A 25,539-nucleotide genomic window follows, 5' to 3' on the forward strand; every position below is an offset into this window, starting at 1 on the left:
CGATCTGATCCTACGTCGTGGAAGCTGATTACATTCCCGACAATCCTGACCTTGGCTCCTGGATATTCCAAATTATCCTTCTCGCCGTGCTCCGGGAAGAATTCTCCCCGGAGACGGACGCGAAATTATATAAGTAGTCGATAGTCACGCAACGTCAATCATCAAATGGATCGATCCTATCGAAAGGGTTAATATACCCCCATCAGCCTGTCCCCCCTTCGCACACATATCTTAAAAATATTATGTTGATTATAATTCCATTCCCTTATATATACTCTGGTTATGCCCAGGAGGCTTGCGTTTCTTCGTCGCTAGTTTTTTTTTATGATATCTTTTATCGAAGATTATCAAGTATTGTAAAAAAGATGCAGGATCTGCTCAAATCTATACTCTCAGACGGCTGAAAGATTTAATTTGACTCAAATGAAAATAATATTTACGCATATTGTCACTGACAATCCTGTATCCGGCGTTGATTGCTCTCTACTTCAATTTTTTGAAGACGAGATACAGAGCGAGCGATTAAAATAATAAAAAACTCTATAGCTGCAAGTGGGAAAAACGTTAATCAAACGATACGAAAATACGTTTCACGTTGTACATTCTATCAATTAACTTTTACTTTTGTATAATAAACGCGGAAGAGAAGAACGGAACATTTATGTCAGCGACACCAATTATACCTTTGCGATGGCAATAAAATTACAGATTTTACTGCCTCTAGGCAGCAAAATATAACAATGGAAAAAAGGCGAATTTTCGTGTCAGGCACTTTCACATATTCTTTCTTCGTTAACATAAGTCGTAAATGACAAACAGATTCGCGGATTAAGAATTTTCATCTTCGCGCGACGCCGGGGCGTCGGAATGGCGAAGATGTCGAAGGCAATTTTTCCGGAAACGCGTTATTGCGTAATGCGTTTCGCGACGAAAGGGATTGCCCTGTCGCGGAAACTCTCGCGAAGGAAGGCAAGGGGAGAAGATAGTCGCCCACGCAACCATCGGTAAATAGTCCGCTGAATTATTCATGGGAATCTGTTGCTTCCATCTAAACGGCTGTATCGCGGGTCTGTCTCGCATTGCGGATTTGTTTAACCAAAAAATACGTTAGAGAAATAAATTGACATGCTAACTTAAAAAATGCAGAGAAGTAAATATTTTTAAAGCCATTTATAATTACTTCTTCGCGCAATAGAGCCGATATTACGATTTACTTATAGTTTATATTAAAATTTAATAACTTGTTATTTTTACGACAAATTATTTAAATGAATCACTTGTAAATCTGTGAAACTGATTATATATACAATAAATACTCTTAACTGCCTCAATTAAAACTTTACTTTCAATATCTTAAGCGCTTGTCACGCAAAAAAAAAAAAATGGTCGGAGATAAGAAATTAATGGTGTAAAGTTTGATATATGGATAGCAAAACGGAATCTTAGAATAGCAGCGTTATAATGTGATTCTGCGTAGAGATGACGCATTCCAATGACATCATTAAAATTGCGCGCACTATAATTATACTTATTTGTTAGTATTAGCCACGCGTCTATTGCACTTTTCGTACCTAGGTGAGCGCGTTATTTATTCATGACAGTCTCGCATAAATATTTATTAATTCGTTGGCCGTCTATCTAACGAAACAAATTTTTTTTCACATCTCATGATTTATTTCATCTCTTCGATTCAGGAGCGGATAACTACTTATCGTGGCCTGGGGAGTTATTATGTAATATTTCCTATTCCGATCGGAAATTGAGTTTCGTTCGCGAGGTGTCGGAATTCCAATTGTTCCGCATGTTATTCGCGTGTTTATTACAATGGCATTAAATTTAAATTCCGAGAATTGATACATAATAGTTGTCCTGAAGCTAATAATTTCTCACCTCTTCTCTTGTTCTATAAATATATAATTTTTAAAAAAATTTAAAAATTTATTAGATAAAATTATTTTCTATGGTATATCTTGAGTAATTATGATAATCGAGCTTCATCAATTATTATATACTTGTAGATCCTCCTCAGCTACAATTTTTTCAATCTTTCAAATTTACTTGTTTTGAAATTCAATTATATAATGATTGTATGTATTCGTTTTCAGTTTGTTGTTGAAAAGAATTGTCCAGAAAGTGCAGGGGGATGTATCGGGACGATGATCATGTTTATTCGAGAAAAGCGATTGCAAATGTAACTCGCTGTTACGTTCACGGCGTTATTTTCTGTCCCATGGAAATTTGAGAGGTAATCTCGATATCGAAATAAACAACAACGTCCATCATACGGAGCGACATAACATGGAAATTGTATATAATCGTGTGCAATTTCCATGAACGGCATTCTTTTTACCATATCGTTCTTTTCGCGCGCAATGCTCACTTTTATATTACTCTGTTATTCAAATCGCCCCTCGTCCGATCAGTTTTAAGACGAATGAGAGAATAACTTTCACAAACGCGGATTGCATAGTCTGCATTACTTTCTGTAAAATTACTTCTGTAAAATTACTCAAATTTCGAAATAAGGTAAATAAATTAATTGACTATCTCGATTATAATACATGATCTCTATAAATTCATAAAATTTTATAGAGCATTAAAAAAACATATTTCGTCTTTATAAATTTTACAAACAATGTAAGTATAGAATAATGAATGAGAGGTTTGCAATTGAATCAATATAAGTATAATAAATTCCAAAATTATAAAATCATATTTTTGTTTTTTCGATAATTTTAGTCTTCACTTCATACCTTGAAAGGTGCTAAAATCGTACGCGCGTTAATGTCCGAGAGTAAATGATTAATTAGACAGTACGCTAACGACGTTTAACGACAGGAATAGTAAGCCGAGTGAAAATGCTACCGCGCAAGGAATCAGCGATGAATTACGTAGTGATCGCTTGATTAGCGAAGCGACATCGCGAGAAGAGAGAGATTCGCGCGTATCCTCGAGCGGGAACATAAATCCATCCGCCGTGAGGACGCAATTACGGCAGCGCTTCTAGCCAGCCGCGCATGACTTATTATTGTTTCTCCATACTGTCGTATGTGCATTTTATACGTAGGTAACGAATGCGTGTTACAGGGATTGGGCGGACACGCGCGAGAAGCTGCGCGAAGGGATGACTCGTTCGTAAAAAAACGTAAAAATTAACATGCCTTTCTTAGAAAGAAAAATGTTATAAAATAAATAATTTCTCACTCACCGATATGTAGTACAATAGCGGAGTTGTAGTACACAGCACCCATTGACCTGAAAACAAAATAATCTTATTATTTCGCATTATAACATAATATAAATATAAATATGTAAGCTAGAATATTTAATTAGCAAATTTTCGCTTTATTAATATTTTTTGACAGAAATCAGCTGATTAAAGAGTTAATTTGCTAATTATTTTTTAAAATAATAATATGTTTTAAATAATATGTTATAATACTTTAAACTCGATTAATGTTTTTGACAGTTATCAGCTGATTTCTGTGAAAAAATATTAATCGAGAATAAGATATTATAACATATTATTTACAACATATTACTATTTTAATTTTTTAACATATTATTATTTTAAAATTTAATTAGCAATTAACGCTTTAATCAACTAATTTCTGTGAAAAAATATTAATCGAGTTTAAACAAACTTTATATTATTTTTTAAAAGATATCATTTTTGTGTTGTTCTAGTGTAATAAAAAGAATAAAAAAATTTGAAAAAAGATTATAACAGAATTAGGATATAAAGACATAATTAGAAAAATATCAATGAAGGAGATATAGATTTTAATATGTCATATTATCACATGTAAAAAAGTGAATTTACCTAGAAATTAATCTTTAAGAGTTCTGTAGAATAATTTCATCAAAAATAATTTTTTGTTAATTATTTAATATTATATATTATTTAAAATAAAAAATATACTCTTTAATTTCTTTTTATTTAATTTGTTTTAGTTGTGTTTTTCAAGAGCTTTATTGTGGAAAATTATCCACTATACTTCTGATTACATATGATATGGCATATATCTTGATATTTCATACAAAATTAAATACAAATCATATTTTTAAAAAGTTTAACAAGAAAAACAGAAAAAATAATTTTTTTTAATTTAAATAATTTTAAAAAACAGGGAGAGAAAATTTAATATAATTTATCACAAATGATTAAGGATCGTTCTTGTGAATATATCGTCGAATAGATTACGTGTTTTCTCGTAATTTCGTATCTTGAAATAGATTAGTAAAAAATCAGTCTTATATTATCCAACGTTCGTAGAATATACATATGTTCGCGAAGATATATCCGTCTGAATTATTTGCGATGACAAATAATAAACAAGACCATTATCGCCGTAATTAATTTCTTTCTCGCGAGTAGTAATCGGAGTGGAATTATCGTACGGATTGCTCGTTAGATTCTCTCGTGCGATTTTTAATCATTTTTTTTTCACATTCGTATAAATCGCTGAATCACGAGATTTTCTGCCGTTTTCCATCTCGTCATTTTATATAGAAAAATATCGGATCTAAGATTCGTGGAAAAAAGAGATATACTGAGGGAGGCAAATTCGCGAGACGGATGAGGGGCGTAACGAGAGAGAGAGAGCGAGGGGGACCAGAGAGGAGTCAGGGGGCTAAAACGGAGGGGGAGAAGACAAGCGATTATTCCGCGACGGAGTTTGCATTCTGCGCCGAGCGTCTCGGTTAGAAATAAACAGCGCGACCGCCGAGTTATCCTGAAACGTTGCATTATCCTCGGCAGCGAGATGGAACGCCTTGGACAAACGTCCTTGAGCGCGGAAACGCACTTGCGATGCCGCGACACGGTACCATAGGCGAGCGGAAAAATCGCGTTGTTCCACGTGTCCATAGTCCGCGGTGCGGTTTCCCTTCGATAAACTCTTTTGCAGGAATCCAACAACAAGAATGACATTTCTCGAAATTTCATTTTGCAATTATTTAATTTAGTTTCGCGATGGAACGCGGAACAATTGTTCGCGTTTATACTCTATCTATAATTATATGTACAATTATATAATTAATGCGTATGAAAAACAAATATGATTAAATAATTATACTCAACGAGACATGTCTATATTATCGCGAAGGTCTCTCAGCGTGATTGTTCGATCATTAAAGCCTGTTAATGTATATTTGGTTAATACAATTGTTATAGTGATTCTCCCCGATCGAAGTGTTTAGACATTTTAAACGGAAAGCTTTGATTATTCCAATTTATTCCAGGTTAACGGTCACATACAACTGTTTTCTCTCTCTCCTATTCTCTTATGCAAGTCCAACAGTATATCCCTGCTACGCGATATTCCCGGATAACATCAGTTTAATTATTTACATCCGACACATTGTTACAGCAAAATAAATACTCGAGTATTAATTCAAAGAGGCTCGAACTAATGATCAGAGTTTATTTGAATAAAGTTAAACGAGTGAAAATAAAACGAAAATATATATATATATATATATATATATATAACGAGTATACATCTCGATTATCACAGTTCAAACTATTATTGATCACCAGAATTTTATAACACGAATCTTTTACCGATTAAGAGCGCGGTCTGAAGTCATGGATGCGATATGAGACGACTTAATGAACGATCTGTCATTTCTTTTAGAATAACATCTAACAGCTGTGACAAAAACATAATAAGAAAACTCTAGATAAATATAAATAACTATATATCGCGAGGTTGTACAAAGCATTTTCACCCTTCGCGTCGTAACGCGTCTTTGACGCTCATATGTTAAGGCTGTCGGTATGAAAAAAAAGAACAGTGTATTAATGAATAATTAATAATCCTGAATGGATAATATCGCGACACGTGCGACATACGACGCGACATGACGTTCAGTCGCTGTCTGCACATTCTCCATATTAAATAATGAATCCAAAGAAGAATAGCGTTAGCGCGCGCGGGTATATTCCATCGACCTTAAGGTCGACGGAATCCGCTGCGCGAAGAAATCCGAGAGCAGGACCGTGCCCGCGGGCGCGTGGGCCCGGGTGGGCAGGGCCCCAGGGGTCACAGGGATCACCGTGCGCGGCAGAAAAGTACCGGGAAAATGTTTCTGCCGCGAGGAGATACTCTATCTCTCGGCTCATAATGCGCAAGTGGGAGGCTGCACGCATAGAGAAAGAGAAAGAGAGAGAGAGTGCGGAACGTGTGCACCGCGAGATGCGGACACGCAATCTCTACCGTGAAAGAAAAGGGACCCCCTTTTGTCCGCTCTTCTTCCCTCCTCGCGTTATTGGGCTTTGTTTTACTTCGCCTCCACCTCCGGGGAATGCGATTCGTTGCGCCATGGATGCCATGTGATCTTCGACACAAGCGCGTACATAATATAATATGTCGTATAATGAAACGAGAGAGAGAGGGGAAGAAAGATAGAAAGGGAGAAATTCTCGCTTAGCAATTTTTCTCTTTTTATCTCGAATTTTTCAATGACGTTCAATAGCAATACTATAATTGTATCGTTTTCAGGTGACCCCATGATAACATCCTCTCTGAAGGGTAAGTGACCAGCGACGATTATTTTTTTTTTCTTATTTGCGTACCATCCCTATATATAAGGATCCTACGAAAGGATACTCGCTACGAAGTGTATGTCCCTAGCCAAAAATCGAGAACGACGATATATGACGAGTCGCTCCTTGTTGCATGCGTTTTATCAGTTGCATTATATGTCCACGCTTCTTTCACTCTACTTATGTATAGATCGTAGAGAAATTTTTACTGGATAAGAGAAACGATAGATATGTAGTCGATTATTTTTAAATCATTATACAAAACAATAAAAATTTAATTATTTTTCCGATAACACAACAAACATATGAGATATTCATTTCTGCACTTTCGCAAATGATATACGTAAAGTTTCGAAAGATCGTCTTTATCCGTGGATGATGAAAAGCTTAGTAAAAAAAAAAAAAAAAAAATAGAAGACACAATTGACCGGAACAAATAAAAAATTCGCAGCGGAGATCGAGAAGATATCTCTGACTGCAGAGCGGCGGATACATCGATAAATTATCAGCATGCAGGTAGGCAATGGAGTTGCATTGAATTAACGAGTACGCGATATTTCGCGGGAAACACGAATGGGATGGGAGGGAAGAGGCAGATAGATACGAAGCGTGGCCCGTCCTTGTGATGCGTCACATCCTGTCATGTCTTCGTGTTCACACTCGTGTTACGATAGTCATAGAGAGAGAAGAATTTCGCGCGTATATCCGAATATCTTTAAAATCTTATATTATTCATCCTTCGTGTAATTTACGAATTGCGTTTCAAGAAACAAAATGCTAGCGCGATAACCGTAATGTGTGTTATTAAAAAAAAAATTGGAATCGTTATTCACGTTTGACGTTTCACGTGAGAAACTAGGATGAACGAATAAAGCAAGCGGGTTTCTCTTTTATCTTTTTTTTTTACTTTTTACTTTTTACATCATAAATATGACTGATTGATAATATGTGCAGGGGTTTATGTAAAATTAATACTATCTACTTAATTATAGGAATTTCATGTAATGTTTTTGACATAATGAATGTTAACTAGTATGTATACACAGACGTAATTAGTAGCTCTCCTAAAAGTGCGTTTTTAACCAAGCATCGATAATTATAACTTATTCTATAATAATTATAGTGCTCGTTGCCATTTACGATTTAAACAACTTTTAATCGCGTTCTGCCAACACGTGTTCGTGTCATGGCAACGCGAGTCGAGATGTAATCAATCGTAATTATAATACGTACACGTCTTCGTTTCCCGTTTATTCTATCATAATAGAAGTACCTCGTCAATTTCAATGATAATCTCTCTATTGTTTCTCTCCGGTTGATTGATTGGTTATCGAGCGTGTTATGTGTTTGTGTTTTAAGGTATCAACTAAAGGAATGTAAAATGTTTCATGTGACTAAAATCCCTCTTTTTTAAAAATATTCCGATCCATTTGTTATTTTCTTAAATCTGTTCTTAGTTTATTAATTATGATCGAAGCTTCGGGATCTCTCTACATTAATCGTCATCGACGTCGCGGTCTCGTATTTTGTCGCCGGATATGTTGCTGAGATGTGGCTATGCGTGCCACACGAAGAATAATCCCATGCGGTCGACGCATGGATTCAAGTTTCGCGTGTCAAGGATCGACCGAAGACAAGCAATGATCTGGCTTTTTTATTTCTTTACGATTCATGTGGAAAAGAAATGCAAAAATTGCGACAGAAGTCTTATACCGATCCAAGCGTGACATTGATATTAATATTAAATGTATGAAAGCGTTTAACGTTGAATTTCAAAAGATCTTCAGAGAATAAAATTTAATTTTAAAATTTCTCATATATTTTCGATATTAAGTAGTCAAATAAATTTACAATAGATACAATTACATAATCTTAAAAAGGATTCATTCTGCGAAAGATTAACATCGCATGTCGACACATCACATGGCGGTCGTGTTTTTCCTTCCTATTTTTCCATCGCAATAATTGCCGTCAAATTCTGAATTCTCGGATTTGCATTTAATAACGGATCCTTTTTTAAAAAAGGCATTAAATTTTAAAATAATAATATGGTAAAAAATTAAAATAGTAATATGTTGTAAATATATTGTTATATAATGTCTTATCCGCGATTAAAATTTTTTGACAGAAATCAGCTGATAACTGTCAAAAATATCAACTGAGTTTAAAGTTTTATAAAATATTATTTAAGACATATTATATTCTATTATTTTATTTTATTTTGAACAAATTGTTAAACTACTAACCCTCGCGATGACAGCCTCTCGATGCTACGAATATAACGCACAATGCGAATCGAAACAGTTAATCAGCATCGGAAAAGAGGCACCTATACCTTCAAGAATCGACTTAACGTGCCTTTTTTAGAAAGGGATGTTATAATATTTTAAATTCGATTAATATTTTTGACAATTATCAGAGCTGATTTTTGTCAAAAAATATTAATCGCGGATAAGATATTATAACATATTATTTAAAACATATGTTACTATTTTAATATTTTCAACATATTATATATACCCCCATTACCGCTATATAGAAATATTATAAAATGAACAATTTTTCACTCACCGATACTTTACACGACACTCCCGACACGAATCGCACTGTGTATCGCAATGTGCTACCTGTAACAAATAAAATACATACATATATTAGAATAATCTTATTATTTCGCATTACAACATACACAATATAAATATGTAAGCTAGAATTAACGATAGATATATCCACGGATCGTAACACATTCGCGCGCGCGAAAACAGATTAAGTTGGGTTATGTTGGCAAGAGATTTTGTATCGAATTTTTCGCGAAATATGCGTTTCGAACAATTACGACTACATATTAACGTTGAAATTATGATATGCGATTAATAAATATTACAATACAAAGGTTAGAAATCGTTTCTAACGATTATGCTTACTAATTAATCACAACGGGACGCAGCTCCAACTGCCTGATACTCGCGGCGTTTCGGTAATGGCCGCTATTCTACAAACATCGGCAACTTCACTCTAGTAGCGCGCGCGATAATATATACATGACTTATATATATAATATTAATAATAAATTAAAACTCGAAGGAGATTCGTTCGAAAAGATATAGCTTTAGAAAAAAAATATTAATCGAGAATAATGTATTATAACATATTATTTACAACATATTACTATTTTATAACTTTTACTATATTATTATTTTAAAATTTAATTAGCAAATTATAACATACACAATATAAATATAAATATATAAGCTAGAATATTTAATTAGCAAACTTTCGCTTTATTAATATTTTTTGATAAAAATCAGCTGATTAAAGCGTTAATTTGCTAATTAATTTTTAAAATAATAATGTTATAAAAATTAAAATAATGTTTTAAATAATATGTTATAATACTTTAAACACGATTAATATTTTTGACAGTTATCAGCTGATTTCTGTCAAAGAATATTAATTGAGAATAAGGTATTATAACATATTATTTACAACATATAACTATTGTAATTTTTTACCATATTATTATTTTAAAATTTAATTAGCAAATTAACGCTTTAATCAGATAGTTCGTGATTGTTAAGTATCGATCACTCCCGAATAATAACTCTGTCGGATAATTGCATCCTGCAGAACAAGATGAAAATCTTTCAATGAAAATCAATAAAATGTAAAAATATAATTTCTTGACAAAAAATTAAGTATATCCTTATGTAATTGGAAAGCACATATTCTTAATAATTTTTTTCTATTTCCAAATAAAAATCAATCTCCCCTATATTGCAAAATACGATTAATTTCGAAATATTATATGATTATTTAAATACATAATTAATCGAGATACAACTTTCATTCAAGTGATCTGAATGCTTTCGTATTTTGCTCAATATTTTTACTCTGATTACCTAAAAAATTGTGAGCTTCTTACATCATTGTATCTTAATCGAAGTACTTTTTTATGCAAATTTATACGGAAGAAACAATCAGTATAATATTTATATTCTTAACGCTAATTAATTATGTACGCATTAATAATAATTATCAAAAGTCCGCGTGTCAATGAATATCTTCACGTGCCCCGTGTACGTTGCTAATTACAATTGTTTCTAGCAAATTATTATGTATATCGAATATGAGTATACACATCGTGCGGCTGCGAAAATCGATCTATTTCGACGTCGTATGTCGTTAGGATCTTATACGCGCATCTTTTTGATCTAACAAGTTCGGCGTAATTAACAGCTGACAAGCAGATGTTAGCGCGGCATCGCGAAACGTTTATGTCAAAAAGATTATAAAAGCTATGTGTGTATTTCAACGCGGCCGCTGCGCTTTCGGCGCAAAAGCACGTGTCGAGAGATTAGCAAATAAAATGATAAATGATAAGCCGTCTAAATAATAAAGTGTTGCTCAAACGCGCCATATGCGTCTCGAAATAATTGATAGGGTTAATTGAGTCAATTTTTATTTGGAATAGATAATTAATCACGCGAATTAATCAGTTACTTGAAGATATTTGAAACGACGAATCTTCTCTTTTTTCGTACACGTGTGTGAATCAATTGCGATATATACTCGGTATATCTTTTTTTTCACACATTCACATATAGATACAGAAGAATCCGAGATATATATATTTAAATGTTTAAAGAGACTTTAAAACTACAACGCGTGAAATTAATTATGGGTAAAAAATTCTACATATATCTCAAGTATATGAATACGCAAAACGATCTCCAAATTTTGATATTTTCTCAAAAAACAAAAAAAATATGTACCTACTTGTTTGGAATTTCAAACCTTTTTATCTCCCGGCAAGAAATGATTCAAGCGAATGCAAATGGAAAACGATCGCGGAAGTTTTCGTGGGATGTGCACGAATACATATGTGTGTACACATATCGGGAGCCATCCCGGGCTCGTATCGACCTATCGACTATACGCTCGCGTACCGGCAATCAATCCGAACGATAATGAATACGTATGTATACGTGCGGTGGAGAGTGTGCGTGGTAAGTGTCGAACGGATGCGAAATTATTGCCAGGATCCCAATCGAGTCCCTGTCACGTATACGTGTTGCATCCGCGTGTGCGCGAAAGGTCGCGAACGAAAGTACCGCAAACGGTATTTACCGAAAGGTAATAATTAATAAACGCGCTGCCGCTTCCAGGTTCACGATTCGTATACCGCGCGAGCTTCTCTCGAGTCTTGTTCCTCGCCGGAATCAACCGGCGAAGATCTCGATCCCGTTGGCCGCTCCTTAGACTTTAGCTTGATGATGATCTTACCTAATCGATATTCTGTTTTACATATGCACATACTCTTTGCGATCGCAAATTAAACGATACATACCGAGGCGAAAGAGAACTATGAAGAAAAAGAAAATTCTTTCGCGATTATCGATGCAAATATTCCGACGCGGCATAGATACTGGTGTCTATCGAGTATGTGTTTTATATAATGCGTTAATCGCTAGAAAAAAAATATCTTCGAGATACGCGTTCCTTTCTTTTTGCTTTATTTTTTAAGTGGATAAATGTATTTATTCTACAACGCATTTGCAAGTAGGCGAAAAAAAGATTGTCGTCTGATTAGCAAACTATGTATATATGACTTTAGATTATTGATTAATGCGGCATTGCTCTGTAATTATGCCGTTGAGAGAAAGGAAATTAATTGATAGTTATTGCTGAACGCACAGATATTCCTATTGTTGCTAGTTAAATGCTATGGAATTTTTTCATCTTCTGCATAAAGAGTATTTATATTTTAATTCGGAATAGTGATCGGTTAAAGAGATTCGAAGGGAAATCACGCGTTTTCATCGATTCCGTTCTTCACGATTGAAGTATTTTGGCCGAAAAATGAAAAAGGCATCCTCGATAAAAATGCAGCAAGCCCACGTTCGATTCTGTATATAACGACGAGAAGGAGGAGGAAGTGCCTAGGAGAAAGTAAGCCGCCGAAAGTTTCGTTTTCACGTCTGGCCCGGTCCTAAAGCGACCGGTTCTCTGATCCGATCGCCGTTTCAACCAGATTGCGAAACTCGCGATTATCTCGGAGGTTGGGAAATCGAGATCGAAAATCGTTGATTAACATTCACGAACTCAACATTTTGAATGTCGGATAATAATTTATTTTGATATAATCAGAAAATCTCGAAAATATTTACTTTTTAACCAAGACAAAGTACGTGAATTGTGAAATATCGGATATCGATAAATCAAAGCCACCGTCTGCCCTCTCGTTCTCCTCCTAACACGAATGAGGATGGCGAGTGAAAGGGTCCAGGATCAACAGGTTGCTCGTTTCAGTTTCTGAACGACTTTTAGCCGGAAAGCTGCGGCATCTTTGCTCGCATTAAGATCTCTCAAACCGATAGAATGTACAGATGTCGAGTCTATTTCACGCGCAAGAAGCAATGAAAGAGAAGTTTTCACATTGAAACAAGTGGAGAGAAAATAATTACACGCAATCAATTATTTAATGGAAAATAATTGCAAGTCGGTGATAAAAATTAGGCTAAACTCGCAATTGATCGATTCTTAAATCACAATTGAATTAAATTGCCATTAAAAATTTTTAATAATATTTACGGCACAATTATTTTGAAATCGTAATCCATATAGTATTAAAAAAATATTAATTTAATAATAATAAAACTTACAAAATTTAATAATAAAGGAAGATTATGTGCTAAAAACAAAAAATGCCAGACAAATATCTGATGGATCATTCCAAAGAAAAGAAAGATAGAAAGAGAAGCGAAACGCGGAAGAGAGGGAACGAGAGAGAGAACTAAAAACGAGGCGAGAGACACAAAAAGAAGTTACGGCGAGCGAAGAGGAGAAAGGAATCCTTCCGTGACTCGCGAGAGTCCGCAGGTCTCTCGTGGTTTCCGCGTTCGCACAACAGGCATCGCGTCTACCAGACCGGTTTTGGTGATTCAGAGCCTCGTGGTGCCTTTGCTACGTAACTTATGTAGAGCCCTCCCGCACTCTCTTTTTTTCTCTCTTCTTGTACGTCGAGAGAGGAATAACTGCGATCAGCATGATCGGTCGAATATAAACATAACTTTAAGCAAGTATAAACTAATGTCGAGAAATCATTATTTGGACGTTTAAAAGTTTCACGTTTCTCTAGTGAGAGAGAAAGAAAACCTTATTAAGCAATATTAAAAAAATATTTTATTTCACAAAATTGGCAAATATTTTTGAATAAAATTATTTTAGCATAGCTACTAACGAAATTTCGTATAAAGGCACAATTCCTTAGATTCTTGTATGTGTGTGTGTGTGTGTGTGATGTAGAGAGAGAGAGAAAGAGATAAATATATCGCAATTAAAGATGTTTATAAAAAACCCGTGAGGACACACCTTTCATTTCATCGTTTTCTTTTTTCGGTTCGTTTCACCTATCTTTTTTTATGCTTCATATTTATCTTTCTTTATCATCTTTCACCGAAGCAACTCAACTACGACTAACTTCCGCGTTCGTCTGAGGTAGAAGAGAGATAGCGGGATCCTTTTTGGATCCTGCCCACGGATGCCGGGCCTTGATGGCCCTGACCTAAAGCGAGACACGCTTTCGCGGGTTATAATGGCCGCCATGGAACATCTTTGTCTTCTCTCGCGTCATTAAAACTGAACATCAACGGCTGTTTTTATTAGAATTAAAAGAATTAACATCGAAATTCATTCGCGATTTGATGACTAAATAAATCTTGTAGATAAATGTTGAATGCAAATATAAAATTCACTTTGTTGCATCAAACCAGACATTCAAGTATCTTGTAAATTAGCTCTAGTATCTATTTTATAATGTTCATAATCTAGTCAAGCTAGTCTTGTCATTGAAATAAAGTGGAGAATGTCGTAACAATATAAAATGATAGATTTAGATTGTATAATTCGGAAATAAGTAAATTTCTCTATTTGTACCAGTAATGAAATGCCTGAAAACAAGCAGTTGGCGGAAAGTAAATCGACTGTCCTCATTTCGTATGGAGCGACATACTTTCTGTGTAACAACATTTCAATTTGTGAAATTAATATGATAACCGAGCGCTCGTGCATCGCTAGTAAAATCGAAAGTGGCGAAATGCCATAGTCGAGACAAGGAGATAGCGTTTCAATTTGATAGAGAGAAGTGTATTTACATTTGGAGGGGAAAATACATACACATACAGCTTCTTATTCCCTGCCCCTTACCCCCTAAGTAGTTGTACACGATACGGATGAGGATGACGTCAAAGCTTTAAAGACAAGATCGGTACATAAATGTTTGCTTACCGTTGAATAATCGCGTGTTTCGAGACACGAACGTTCTCCAAGCAATGTCTCATAGCTTGGAAACTCCGGAACGAGGATCGAAGAAATAACATCGAAAAAAGCGGTACGCCGACCTACATATTTAAAAACGATCGGAGCGTGATAATTAAATTCGTCAAAGACTCGAGACGAGTTGGATCGTAGCAACAGAATCGAGAGTAAAAGCTCCAGTGTTGTTCTTCGGCATCCGCGATTCCGGAGCCAGAGGTAGAGCGAGAAAGAGAGAGAGAGAGAGAGAGAGAGAGAAAGAGAGAGAAACGGATAAAACGAGTAGAGACGGAAGGAAAGCCATAGACGCGAAGTGAAAAAAGTGCGGCGCGATCAGCCGGAGCAGGCATCAGATAGATAGAAACAAGAGAGAACGGTGGCGTTCTCCAAGCTGAGGAGATGAGGAAGAGGATCTAGGCCTGGATCTTAGAGGCTGAACGGAGCAGGGACGTCGATAGAGCATGGACTCTCGCCCAGGGAAAGAGAGACTCGTCGTCGGCAAAGCATATATAGAAGAAGAGGAAGAGACCGCAGAGCACGGCGGTGTGCGCGTTCGCGCTTTTGCGCCGCGAGTGGGGTCAGGTTGTCAGATGCGTGGTGGGAGGTGGGGGCGGGAAAAAGCGGATGTTGGGGCGGTGGAGAGCGAGACGGAGCATCGGCGGGTACGACAAAGAGGAAAGGAGCCTCTCCAGCGGCGAAACGGCGTGGCGCTTGCGACTCCAGTGTCTTTCCGGACGCCACACGTTCGAGACACGCACGCGAGTTTCCCTCTCCCTTTCTCTCTCTTTCTCTTTTTCTCTTAGCCTCTTCCTCTCTCTCTCTTTTCCTCTCCCTCCGCGCGATGCGATTCTCTCGCTCTCTCTTTCCCTCTCTCTCTCTCTCACTCGAGTTCTAGTCCGGACACCCGGTTCTCTATCCTCCTCGCCACGTCTTTCCTCGTGCTGTCTCTCTGCGTTCACCTCCAGGACGACGTCGAAGCACGTCGTGCCCTGCCTCCTCTCGCCGGGCACGGAGCAGGACCAATAGGAGCTCCGCTTCCGGCAACGACGACGCTCCAATCGGCACACGGCGCCGACGGATAGACGCTGACGAGCGGCGATTTTGACAGTCGACACTGTGCTACTCTCGGCGCTCGCGGTTAATCGGCGCACTGGGACTTACTAGTATATACTCGATGTGACTCGATTCGATTTCGAGTCGAGTTCTGGGATTCGGGAATCGGAGCAGTGCCTTCCGAAGCGCGGATCCTCTCGGTTGTTGTCATCTCGCGAGCTCGCGAAAGTGTTTTCCTCTATCCATTGGAAATATTGCATTTTTTTCGGTGGATTATAATTTCGTTCTTTTTTATCCTCTCCTTTTTCGGATCTACTGTGAGTGTAACAAGGAAGGTTTCTTCGCACATCAATTTCTCTTGGCGGGAACGCGAGGAAATCGATAACAATCACGTGATCGAAGCGATTTATCTCGAGAACTCGCGCGGATAATTTGATTTGAATAGACATAGAACAATATATATCGCGTGCGGAACTGAAATTCATAAAATAATAGACTTTACGAATTACTGTCGCTTTCGATATTCGAAAATAAATCGTAGATTTGCAATCGCGATATCCAAACGCGCTCGTTTCTAAAGTCGAATCTATTCGGGGAACGGGCGGACTGCCTCGGTGAACAATCAAACTCGCCCGAGGGATCAATCAATTAAATTCCTTCATCGAGGGGAGACTTCTCGCATTGTGAATACTTCCTAAGCAGCGGAGCGTCGTTCGCGAGTGAAAGGAAGGACCTCGCGGAGGACTCGTCCGTTTATCCGCGCTGGACATTGCGCGGAGCGCGAAGAAGGGGGCTGGGGGGGAAAGGGGGTACCGCGAGAGATAATTAGATGCGCGCGTGAGGTAATCGGATGAGCTGCGCGATGGAGTATCAGCAATTGGCGCCGCCGCCGATACCAGCCGGGGTGCTGCACACCCAGGCGCACCATCCTCCCCAACCTCAGCAGCATCAGCAGCAGCAACCGGTGCAGCAGCAGCCGGTGCAGCCGCCGCAGCATCCGCACATCGTGGTCGCGCCGGCTCATCAGCAGCCACAGTCCCAGCAACCACCGCCACCACCCTTGCCGCCGAACTCGCACGGTCATCAGGTGCATCCGCCGCTGCCGCCCATCCACGACGACAGCACCAGTTCCAGGTGGTCCCAGTACCAGCACTTGTGGCGGCAGCATCATGTTTACATGAACGGTAGGCATGCTACTAACACGACTAGATAGATACGACGTTGTCTCTCGAAAGCCAAGAGCTTTAAAAGAGGCTAGATCGATGGATGGAAAAATCTGTCGATATATATATATAACTTTCATATATTCATCGTATATCAAGATAGACTTTATCCTATTAATCGTACGGATGGAAGCTAAACGTGGCTTTTATAGTTAACGACTATAAATCATACTATACTACAGTATACCCCGTACGTAAAGCGCTTGGAAAATTGGCTATACAACTAGTGACCATGGAGAGGGAGAAGTCGTCGTTCAGTAGAGAAACGCCCACCTGTTGCTTACATTAGCCAGCCTACATTCGATCTGCAACTACTGCAGCACGTTAACCAACCGACTATATGTTTATTAAACATTACGAGCAACACAACGCGCGTTCGTTTATTCGCGATGAAAAATTTACGTTATAAAAGAATATAAATAGTATTGCGATAAAAAAGTAGATTTTAAAAATTTTCATTTTTACATAAAAAAATCATGTTATAATGTGTCCGTGTTTTTTTTTTTTTTTTTTTACTTTTAAAAGAAGAAGATATGTGTTTGTGCATGCGTATGTGTGTATGAATGGTTGGTTGAGAGAGAGTAAGAGAGTGATGGAATAAAATTATATATAAAATATAATTAATATAGATAATCAATTTCACATCTTTTTTTAAATAGTGGTCTAAAGTATGAACAAAGTTTACGAAGTTGTCGACGCACGATTGTCGTTGAAAAATATCTTTTACCTACGTAATTTATCGCGAAACATATCTGTTAACTAGGCGGGTCGAGTTAATCGAACATGGAACGTGAATGAATCATCCGTCTCCATGTATGTAGACGTGTGAATTCATCTATGCACCTATCCTAGTTACGGCGGATTCGACTCAAGGCTCTTCGCATTTGCATCCTCCCACGTCCTCAGCTCGTTTCGCTTCTGCTCGCGTTCGCGTTCTTTATCTCTCCCTCGTTCATTCATCATCTCCTTTTGTTGCGCGAGTAGAGAATTTCCGTGGAAAAAACTATTATTGTATCATTTATTTGCGTATGTTCTTAAGCCATGACTGAATTAAAATGAAACGTGCCCTATTCTCTATTCTTAGTCTCTTTCTTATATATGTATATACACACACACACACACACACTTTGTTCTTTATTTATTTCTATACCTATTATATTTTACAACAATGATGTAACAAATTTACTTGCACAAACAGATTAAATATTGCTTCACGATGCGAAAAGATAAAAATAGCGAACTACTTATCGTTCGTATGCTTTTTAAGTATCGTAAACATTTTCAGAAAACACTCGTTACAAATTTACGAAAACGATTCTATCAATATCAAATATTTTCTCGACAATTGACTAGCTTTTTTGATGGCTAATAAAATTTTATTAGAAACAATAGGCAATGCTAAAAGAAGTATCGTGAGATGAAAGCAAGACTAAATGAACGAAAGCAACACATTTCACCTCGTTAAATTGCGAGTCCGCGCTTGATCAAGAATTTCCTGGATAAATTCTCATCGTAATTTCGCATTATCGAACACAGGCGCATATCGAGCATGATGTTTCGCAAGACACACATTGAATTTTAATGACACGAGGAAGTTTTACGATAGCGACAGATGCGACAGACCTTTTCATACTTTCTTCTTTATCGATTTCATTCACGTTCTCTTTTCCTGCCAGTCTAATTTACTATTGTCACACGAAATAATTGCTGCATAGTGTATACTATCAGTCATTAATATATGACATTTATAGAAAATAAAATTTTTGTGACTAGATAAAAAAAAACGATAAATTCACATGATAAGATGTTTCATCTGATAAATAAATTTTTCTGACACGAATTTATAATTCCAAATATAAAATTAAAATTAAATTCAACATGTAAATAAAGATAGAGATAGAGAGAAAGAACCGGTTTATGTAGATTATTTTTTCTAAATCTCTTTTGTCAATTTATATATTCACGAATTAATGAACGAGGCAGCTCTTGATTGAATGACTCGGAATGGCAATACTCGGCGTCCGCGAGTTGTATTGTTATCAAGCACAATAGATTAGAATCGCGTTTTAGAATGCACAATACGAGGGATGGGTAGCCTAGCCTCTCTTAGTCCTAAAGCATCTAGCACGTTAGTATTATCGTAATAGTGACAAATCCGCTGTACACTAATTTAAAGTAACTTTTTGCGTGAGGCCCCCCCGTTTATATCGAATGACTATTTAAATGCTATAATATATAAAGTGTGCCGGGGGGGGGGGAAGATATATATATGAAAGAAAGATATTTTAAGGATTCATTCAAAAGCTCGGAACAAAAAAGTAGATATAATCGCCAGAGTAATTTCGCATTTTGTACGAATTAATAAAAGGTAGAAAGGTAGATTGCAAATCCGCAAAGAAAAAAATTCGCAAGAATTTGCAAAAACAATTATTAAATAATTTAGATATCTATTTGGATATTATTTAAAATCGTTGTTAAAAAAAATGAATTTTTATCTGGATTAAGTGGTTTAATTTTTGCGTTAATATCCGTCGATTAATATCTGTATGTTAATGTTCCTGATTGAGATTCTCAATTATGAGAATTCGTTATCATTATCGATCAATCGAGTTTACAAAGAGCGTTCAGCACAAAGCGTAAACTCTATCATTGTTTCGATTGTCAAATTGATATTAAAAATTATCGAGTGTTAAAGAGTTAAATCGTGACGTAAAATCGACAATCTTGTCGATATTGAAGCGTATCTCCGGCTAACGAGATGGAGTTTCCGAGTTAACTCGCTTGCCGACCTACGACCTCGGGATATCGTTGTCGACTTTGATGATGTTACATTCCTGATCGAAATTAAGAATCGCGATAGACGCAATTTTTTTAATACTAGAAAGATATATTTGTCATGTCGATGAACGAGAAAAGTATATAGAGATATTCGCCGCAGAGAGAGATATCTTGTGACTATATAATATATATATATATTACTCGTAAATATATATACTACACTATTTATACGAATTAACTATAAATGATCTAAGATGAGTACATGAAAGTGCAAACTTGCGTTTTCTTTAAGCATAAAGTTGCGACCTTATGCACAAAGTCCGCTATTACTGATGCTTGTACAAGCATGCATATCATTAAACGCGTGTTCTTCAATAAGACGAGCGAAACTATAAAGTATGTCGCGTGTGCATGTAACGTAAATATACGTGCATATGTGACATGCTTTCTTTTAATATATATATATTTATATATGCACCATTAAACAATAGCACGTGCATATTGTAAAGTGCATCTGGAGCACGAGTACATTCACGTGCTCTGTCTTTTAAAAAAGCCGATCCGCGAAATCCGGTTTCGCTGGACGACATCGCGATCTCTAGAGATAATTATTTGAATAACTTATTCATCACTCACCCTGATTTGAAGCTTCGATGAATTTGAAGGCGGTCGAGGAAATCCTGCAACAAATAATATTTATTAATTAGAACCTCCAATATAATTAAAAGATGATTATATCGTGAAATGATCATCGAGATACAATTATATATGTAAAAAAATGTTCACGTGACATTTATTAAGTAACTTATATTATCTACACATATACATGCACACGAAAGCTTTCTTCCTCGGTTCTTTTATTACGTAATCGCGAATCGGCAACATAGCGAAAGTCAAGCGCATGCTTTTTTTTAACACAATAATTAATGACTAATAGTTAACAACTGACGAATCGCTCTTATCTTCTTCCAGGTAAGTTTCATTTGCAAAGCGGTAAGTTAAGTCCGGCTGCATGCTAAATCGGTGGAATTACGTCAGAGTATATTCTATATATTTATAAAAAAAAACTGAACGCGAATGTTTATTCTTTCCATCGATAAGTATAATTATTATTAATCCGTAATTGTTAATCCTATCGCGAGTAGACGAAGAACGACCTTCGATAGACTCGCGATCAGCCGAGCATTAATTATAGCTAGGCCAATAATTACTGGCGCCTTATGCCAGTGTCGAGATAGCGAATAAATTTTTACGGGGCAGAGAGAAAGTGCGTTGCGCAAACTTCCAATCGCTCGTTGCAACAATGTTGCGGTCGCTTGCGAGAAAGAAATTCAAGTCGAAAAACTCCAAAGTTGGTTAACGTATTGCGATATTTACGAATCGAAAGAAACGATTTAGAATCGAAATCACAGGAACACCACAGGTTACTCAGATTTCCGGTAATCGAATCGCATCGTTATCTTATAGTTTGCCTCTATCGCGCTATCAGCTAATAACTGCCTGACAATTCGTTATGGTGTAATTTTTACAAACATTAACATGAATCTAAACGAGAAGCTTCAATATAAAATACTTGTAATATTCTTTACGCGATTATTGAAATATCCTCGATTTATTGCGAGAGGAAAATTTTAATAATTTTATGTGTGAGGCAAATTTTATTCTTTTTTTTTTTTTAATGCAAAAGCCATTGTTCGAATGGAAATTTGAAGCAGAGAACGCACCTGAAATCTCACAAAACCTTTCGTATCACGGCTGCACGTGTGCACATCGACTGTAATTTAGCATCGATGATAAAGGCAGTATGTAAATCGGTTCTTTTGCTATCAGACGACCCGACAACACGATACCGCGAGTCTCCTCCGAGACCCTGACGATAAACTTTTCTCTTTGTACAGTCGGATTCAGCAGATGTAATGCCGACACGTCGTTTACATCCATTAGCATTCTGTTGCGGCATACGAACTCGAAGAAGACGGTAGAATCGTAATTGCAATCATAACTCAAATGCTCGTGCTCGTCCATCGATGCAAAATACGCTAAATCCCGTTATTATTCAACCATTCAAGGTTATTTCGCCGACTAGGTCAGCAAGGCCACGGTTAAAGACTGTTTTTCGATAATTATCGCTCGTATCAGCTTGAAAACGTAACGTATAGAATCTGTTGAAATTATTAAATCAAATTACTCGAAACGTATATCAATCTTTTATACGTGTGAAAAACTTTAGACTCGATAATAGATTACAATAACAATTTTGTGTTACGTTAGAAAATATTGACTCTGTCCGAATGTAAGTTCTCTCTCTTTTTCAACATATATTATATTTAATCGACGATTTACAGAATAACTTTGCTTGAGGTTTCGTTCATCGTTTGAAAATCTCTGACGGCAAGTTATAATCTCGCGATTGCAATTTTCGCCGTATGTCGTTTCGCGTGTAGAAGATAGGAAAAGCCTTTCGATCTCACTCGCGCGCGTCAACATCGCGCGAACCTGCGCGCCGTGGAAATCCGGCTGTTCATAGCCACAAACCCGGAAGACAGCTGGCGTTGCACGCACATACGGTTCTCGAGCTACGTCGTCATCGTTGCGTCGTCGTCACCGTCGTCGGCGTTGTCGACGAACGTCGAGTCGTGCTGGCTGTCGGAGAAAGTAATCACGTGCCATTCTTATAGACACCTTCGTGCTTTCAGCTAGCGGTTCTCATTATTGCTCGCGGAGCTTTGTCGCGGATATATGTAATTATTCGTTTACATTTCTCGTTATCGTATATAACAGTTTTAAGATAACGAGAGATCCAATGCAAAATCCAATTTAAATTTAAAAAACTATAAATGACAACTTGACACTTTAAATAATCATATGTATATAGTAAGAATAAAATACTTTTTTTCGTAATTTTTAAATCATCCTTAATTTATAGATGAGAATATGTTACTATATATATCTGACAAATGAGAATAAAAAAAATGTTTAATGTTATTAAAATTAAAAAAAAAGTGTGCATTATATCATTAAAATTGTTTTTTTTTGTACATAGTAAAATAAGTCGCGAAAGCGAAATCGTCAAAAAAACTTTTAAAAACTTCCTAGATACGTAAGAGCACGCAAGACAACCGGTTTTTCTGCGGTCGACGTAAAGATATATTAGCTCCTATAGCATAAAGCGAGACGAAAAAAATGGCGACTCGATGGCGATCGGCTCTTGGAATTGGAGAACATCTTACGATAGCGGTTAAAAAATCTTTCCCAGCAACGAAAAAAATGTCACGATTAGAGAAATGTCACGATTGATATTCGATATAAATATCGCGATAAATTTATGCGCCATAAATTGCTCTGTAGATGTAGAATCAGCGGATTTAACATAAAATTGCCACAAAATTGCTTAGTATCTTCAATCACAGAGTATATCATTAAAATTTTTGTTCACTATCACATCTATGTAGAAAATAAGATCTAGTCTGATATCTTCGCAAATAATTTCCAAGTATATAAAACGTGATTGCAATTGCGATGTTGTTAACATTCTATAATTAGCTAAAAAATGTTGCGCGTCCGCGAAAAATATAAACGAGAATGTCTTTAGAATTTAGAAGATTAATTATAATTTCTTAATATCGCGATGAATACTATATCAAAATAATCGTATGCTTATACGTTATCGTATATCGTGCTTGCGTATACAAATTGTTGGTGAAATTACGCAAACTAATACAAAACTGCACTATTAATATTAACTGGAAATTTGCTTTTTTGCTTTTATATAACGTAAAAATGTGGAATTTGATTTTATTAACTGACCAGCATCATCGCGATCATTCGCGTTGGACGCAAAGTAGTGTCGGTCGGCGTAAAAACAGCATTCAAGCAACCTGCTCGAGTTAGAAGTCGAGTTGCCGGTGCACTTCATAAATCAATGATAAATTCTCGGCCTCCCAAGGTTTCATGGCATACAGCATATTCCGCGTGTCAGTCCCGACGAATGTTAATGCCGCTAATAATGTTACATGTTGTAAGAGCACACGTATAGTGTCATAATATATAGAAATTTAACGGAAATAATTAATCTCGGAGATTAACATCGCCGAAGAGAAAATTAATCAAACTGAAACACCTCGCAAATTATAAAAAATTAATATGAAAATTTTGGGCCGTGCGGAATCTCCTTTAAATTTGAAATGATTTGAATTTCAAACTCTCCGTGATTATTTATTTGTGAAAGTTTTGTGAGAGCTTCGTTCGACTGTGCAGCGTATAATTCTGACGATTTTTTGACAAACGAATATAAAAACGAATATAAATGAAAATGTAGCGGTAAATATATACAGTATATACGCGCGAAAGATTGCGTATATACCTTCATCATCATTAATCCGATGTTTTTCTTTCGCACGACGTTAATCAACAGGAGAGGAAATCTATCACTAATCCTGGCTATTATCCGGCGAGAACCGGAAGCTACTATGATCCGATACGTCAGAACTGGACAAACGAGATAGCGAAAAATGAATTCAATAAATTCACTGCACGCGTATAAGTGTGCGTATAATATATATACTTATGCATGCGTCATTAGTTGCTATTATCTAAATGATCTTTAAATAGAACTTTAACATAGCGAAATAAAAAAAATGTTAAGATGCATCCGAAATGATCGGAAATGATGGTCATGTTTCATGCTTAACGGGGTATATATTGTAGTAATTGTTAAATTTTTTTATTATAATTCGTAAAAATATTTCAGAAAAATAATTAATTGATATCTAAAAAATTCTCAACACACTCGAGATACACTTGAGAAATATAAATTTCTCGCGGGATGAAAGTTAAATTTACAGTCGGGAGAGAAGGGTTTGCTCTCTCGCGCGCACGAACCCTTTCTTCTTTCGATAACGCATGTTCGAAAAGTAATTTAAAGACGAGTTTCTCTTTTCGCACCGGAAAAAGGAACAAATAAAGAAAAGGAGAAAGAAAGAGTCGCGCTGTTTACGAGAGAAAGGCGAACCGCGTCAGAGGAGCATACGTATGTATACGTGCGTGTTCGTATGAGATATATGCCCGCGGATATACGCAATCGTTCCTGCGTCTCCGTTATTTCGGTGAAAGTGAAAGTCACGCGGCACGCGACTTCCTACTCCGATCAAGCTTGCTAGACAGATAATTCTCGCAATGCGACAGGATCTTTCGATGGCTATAAAACATTTCGGCAGAAAAATTGTCGCTGGCAATTAAGACTTTTAAATTATTTAAGACTCGAGCTTCTGATGTCTCGATAAATGAGAAAAATCTTACTTTTTAATTTATTTCAAACGGATTTCCCATCTCTCTCAAAAAAAGCTTTTATATTTAAGATTTTGTATTTGCACTTGTTTTAATTAACATAGTCAAACAATATGTTTATTCAGTAATCTACTTATCATCGTTTTTTATTGTTAGCGGAAATAAGGTATATAATAAAAAAGAAAACCGATTAATTCTTGAATTTAAAAAAGTGTAAATAATTGTATATGAAGCATCAAACGATTAATGACAACTATGTTTTTGATGAGAGCTATTTAAGTTAATGAAAAACAAAACTCTCTCTCTCTCTCTCTCTCTTTCTATATCTCGAAGAAT

The 25,539-nt window shown here is 36.4% G+C and overlaps 2 protein-coding genes across 13 annotated transcripts in view; one reads left to right on the plus strand and one right to left on the minus strand.

The window, feature by feature from the left end:
* Positions 1–25,539, minus strand: part of Med27 (mediator complex subunit 27) — a 146,301-nt gene that overhangs the window by 64,094 nt on the left and 56,668 nt on the right. The window contains exons 6-8 of one of the 2 annotated variants that reach the window (XM_083043279.1): positions 20,554–20,597; positions 9,122–9,177; positions 3,209–3,255 (exon numbers count right to left, since the gene is read on the minus strand). In XM_083043279.1, coding sequence (XP_082899405.1) covers positions 3,209–3,255; positions 9,122–9,177; positions 20,554–20,597 — 147 coding nt within the window. Of the gene's footprint in view, positions 1–3,208; positions 3,256–9,121; positions 9,178–20,553; positions 20,598–25,539 lie in introns of those variants that run through there. The other variant, XR_014425786.1, reaches the window with a different exon arrangement.
* LOC145939114 (thyrotroph embryonic factor) overlaps positions 1–25,539 on the plus strand; it is a 68,362-nt gene that overhangs the window by 21,511 nt on the left and 21,312 nt on the right. For 4 of the 11 annotated variants that reach the window (XM_083043270.1, XM_083043271.1, XM_083043273.1 and 1 more), the window contains exon 2: positions 6,507–6,536. The exons of 1 other annotated variant lie outside the window; for it this stretch is intronic. In XM_083043270.1, coding sequence (XP_082899396.1) covers positions 6,507–6,536 — 30 coding nt within the window. Of the gene's footprint in view, positions 1–6,506; positions 6,537–15,543; positions 17,101–25,539 lie in introns of those variants that run through there. 6 more of the 11 variants (XM_083043264.1, XM_083043269.1, XM_083043265.1 and 3 more) reach the window with 4 other exon arrangements.

Source organism: Prenolepis imparis, unplaced genomic scaffold, assembly GCF_030444845.1.
Source record: "Prenolepis imparis isolate NDT839.2.m4 unplaced genomic scaffold, iyPreImpa1.0 SCAF_7, whole genome shotgun sequence".
NCBI lineage: Eukaryota > Metazoa > Arthropoda > Insecta > Hymenoptera > Formicidae > Prenolepis > Prenolepis imparis.